General features: G+C 28.6%; 1 protein-coding gene across 1 annotated transcript; it reads right to left on the bottom strand.

Annotated features, from left to right (window-relative positions):
- Nucleotides 1–418: 418 nt before the first annotated feature.
- Nucleotides 419–1,642, bottom strand: LOC120092666 (hydroxyproline-rich glycoprotein family protein). Its single transcript, XM_039050846.2, has one exon. It carries the CDS (start codon nt 1,353–1,355, stop codon nt 840–842), a length of 516 nt encoding a protein of 171 aa, XP_038906774.1. The 5' UTR covers nt 1,356–1,642; the 3' UTR covers nt 419–839.
- Nucleotides 1,643–4,147: the final 2,505 nt, after the last annotated feature.

Raw genomic sequence — 4,147 nt, 5'->3', positions numbered from 1 at the left:
TATTATTTAACCATCTTCTAGTCCAAAAACATTTTAAACTAACTATTTAAAAAGCAAATAAATGCACTAATATTGTAAATGCTAAAGTTATAATGTAACGTGATTGTGTGGAATCTTCCTTGTAAACAAATTAAACAAAGAACAAGGAGCACAAGCACTTTTACAAACTAGTCAAACAGCTTTGAAATTTTATTCTAGAAAATAAAAGTTTATAAAAAAACCAACTTGGACCCATGATTCAAGGCTTTGTTCAAATACAAAAACAGAGATAAGGACATTAGGAATTACAATTTTGTCTAAGGAACAGAGCATTGCTAAATAATAATGTTTCAAGAAATTTCTATTTTTCATCAATTTCGACAATTGCAGACTAAAATGATTAGACCCATATCCGCCATTGATGAACAAATCAAGAACATAAAAAAGATTATTCTGCCCCAACACTGTTATTCAGTTCTATCACACTAATTTAAATGCAAACAGGAACAACAAGAGATTCGATACATACAATTTTGTTTTTGGTTTTGTTTTTTGAGGAATTGAATTAAGAATACAAGTAAAAACACATACAATTTATATATAATCAGCAGATTACAAATCAATCTAATAACAATGGAGTCCAAAAAAGAGAGAGACTCAGTGGAAATTTCGGGATGAGAAAAAAATTTCTTTACCCCAACAAAATGCAAATTCCTGAAGTGAATTTTTCATCGTCTTCTTCGAAGATCGAAACCCTTTTTTTTTTCTTTTTCGATTTCTCTCTCCCATTTTGCTCCATCAATTTCCCAGATCTGCAAAATCCGCCATTATTGCAAGTATCTGTCTGCTGTTATTTGCATTTAAAACAGAGTAAGTAAAAAGGAAAATAGAGCAACAGTAAGAACAGAATAAGCCAAGGAATTCGTCAAACAGCCGACGGCGGCGGAGGAACCCGGCGGTGGAGTGTGGTAATAAAATGGGAAATATGGGACAATCGGGTTTGGCGGCGGAGGGGCTGGGTAATTATTGTATGGCGGGGGTTGGTAGTATCCGCCGCCGTTGATTCCACGCGGCGGTGGTGGGGAGGAGTAAGTGTAGGTGGGTTGTGTTGGCGGCGGCGGTGAGTAATAGTAGTAAGTGCCGGAGCTGGGAGGAGAAGGCGGCGGTGGGCAGTTGACGGGCGGAGGAGGAGGCGGCGGAGAGAGATACTGACCGCAGGGATTGTCACAAGCAGAGCACATTGTGCATTCAATTTGGTACTTTGCGCCGGCGGAGATCCGGCGATCGGCTACCGGAAGGGATGAAAATCCGGCTGGAAAAAGGAGGAGAACCGCCGTGAGTGAGATGAAAAATCTGAGAGAAATGGCAGTTTCCATTGTGGGGAAGAGAGAGAATTGGGATTTGAGTTAGTTTTTTTCTTTTAGGGAACTTGAAGATGAAGAGAAGTTGAGTGGTTTTTAGGAATAGTGGGATTGGTTTTTAATTTTATGGGCTTATTTATGAATTAAGAGGAAAAATCGGGGTTAAATTAGAAAATGGTGAAAGTAAAAGGGTCAAAAGGGAAGTTTGGAACCGACATGTTTTAGCAGCCGTATTTAGTTAAGGTGGTAGAGTGGAGTCAGGATTGAAGTGAAAGGGATCTTCGTGTGAAAATCTATCCTTTTTGCTCTCAAATTTCATTATATTTTCTTAATTTATTAATACAAATTGTCACGTGTATATGTTATGTATATCATTTTGTATAAATATTTTTAATATATTTTCTATCTTTATTGTTCTATTGCATGTTTTTTTTTTCAAATTAAATTATAAAATATACCATTTATTTTAAAGTTACTCCTTTTTTTTTTTAACGTGTTAAAGTATTATTTTTACCTTTCAATGTTGTTTCAAAATTAAAATTTAAAATTTCGAATAAAATTAAGATTTAGAATGATTTGATGTTTCTATTTTCCCTTTTAGGTAATTATCATACTATTTCAAGTTTTAATGTTTCTTTGAAACTCTAAAAAAAATGATTCAAAGATAATGGCAAAACATCAAAGATAATATTGAAAATTTTAAAATATATAACTATTTTTAAAATACATAAACAGTATTGTTTGTAATTTAAAAAAACATTGATGGATTACTTTTCATATATTTTATTGGATAAGAAATATTAGTAGATTATTTTTCATATATTTTATTGGATAAAAAATAATAAACATCGTAATAAAAAATAAAATAGATAATTAAAGTCAAAATAATAAATATTATAGAAAAAAAGATTTTGAAATAATATTTGATTATAAATAGTTGTATACACCACTATTATATTTGATGCCTCAAACATGTAATGAGTCATAATAATTTACTCCACCAACTTTTAGTTGGTATGTCAATCGACGTTTCAGACTTCAAAACTTCTAAAAAAGAAAAAAAAAACTATTAGAGGATTTGATTTTTAAACCTGATTTGTCTACTGTTTATTAGATTTTAATACATAGTTTCTTTTATTTTTTAAAATTAATTTTCTCTTCTCATTTCTGGTTTTCTATTTACTTTTCTTTGTGACATTATTTATTTTTTTCAATTCTTTGTTTGTTTATGCCTTCACATTATTTCCTTTTTTTTTTTATTTTTCCACGTTTATTTTTCCATTTGTAACTTCGTTTTGATAATAATTCTAAAATCTAGAGTTTCGAGGTCCATTTTTACAATTGTTACATTAAAAAATTGAATATATTTTTATTTAAAAATAAAAGATTCATCTGTATCTGCAATATCTTGTATTTGTTTTTATTTTATCTTTTCAAAAGAATAATTTAAGTAATTTTTCGAAACTATTTGCATCTTCCTTTTTGTTTTTTGCCACTTGTAGAATGTGGGACACATTTGTAATAGTCATCATAGTGCATAGCTAATTGGTAAATTATATTTTTAAATGAAAATTATAAATTTAGTTCATAAACTTTTGGTTTTGTATTCATTTAGTTTTTGTACATTCACTTTCGTGTAAAATAAGTTGTTACATTTTTTTATTTTGCATCAGTTATATCATTGACATTCAATATTAAAAAAATATGATTGTACTAGACACAAAATTGAACGTTTAGAATATCATTATATATGACATTCAATTTTATATCGATTAAATTAATAATTTTTTTTTTAATATGTAAGAGACTTATCAAGCACAAAATTTAAAATGAGAACACATGCTAGACCTTTTTTTAAAGTTTGTAGATCAAATAGATACAAACGTGACCCTTTTTTCCTTTATATTTTAACATTATCTTTGTGAGGAGTGTACCTTTAAATCTATGATATCTTGATCAACGAAATTGTTAATTTAAAATTATGTTTTATATTTATTCCAATTATGTACGAGGCGCAATTCTCCTAATTAGCATTTTTCTTTCTTATATTTTTGGTGTCTATTTATTCTTTCATTCATTTTGTAAAAGTATGTTGATTATTCAATAAAATACGCAAAACAACGGATATATCACTTAACTAGTTAAAACTTAGGTTGAACTAATTTGTACAACTATGTAATATTTTTAGGGTATGTTTTAAAATTGTAAATATTTGTGCTATTTGGTGTAAATATGTAAAGATCTCATTTATGAATATTACTTGGATATACTATTGAAATGGTACTTACCTTCTGAAATCCAACATACCCAATCAGAAAATTCAACTTGGTCATCAACTAAATAAAAAATTTCATGTGGTATGTTCAAGGGAGATATCCCACACATGTCCAAAAAAAAAAAAAAAAAAAAGTTTAGTAATCATATTAATAAACTTTATTATATTTTTAAAAATAAGTTAATTGAGAATTTTGATAGAAATGGATAATTTTAAAATATACATTTATTTCTTCTGCTTATTTTGATTTTTATAATTTGATTTGTAATTTTATACACTTTTAACCACCTGTTTCATCTCAAAAGATGTAAGTTTTTATATATCAATATAACTGCCACGTCGATTTTACATGAATGATAGTGTAAATGACGTCACCAAGTTCTTTTAATTTTTACACATTGACTGTAACAATAATTTTTCCATCTTATTTTGATGAAAACAAATTCTATCTAAGTATATTTTTGGAACAAGTTTGTACTTCAAAGGTAAAAATGAAAGTGTTCAGTGTATGATGGGTGGCTTGATTATTTGG

The sequence above is a fragment of the Benincasa hispida genome, chromosome 1, assembly GCF_027475165.1.
Source record: "Benincasa hispida cultivar pf3 chromosome 1, pf3_genome.v1.1, whole genome shotgun sequence".
Taxonomy (NCBI): Eukaryota; Viridiplantae; Streptophyta; class Magnoliopsida; order Cucurbitales; family Cucurbitaceae; genus Benincasa; species Benincasa hispida.
The sequence above is the reverse complement of the archived record's forward strand: the minus strand, read 5'-3'. Positions and strand labels throughout refer to the sequence as shown.

What these genes read in the sequence shown, in the direction of transcription:
- LOC120092666 (XM_039050846.2), bottom strand. Translation starts at nt 1,355, where the DNA reads ATGGAAACTGCCATTTCTCTCAGATTTTTCATCTCACTCACGGCGGTT.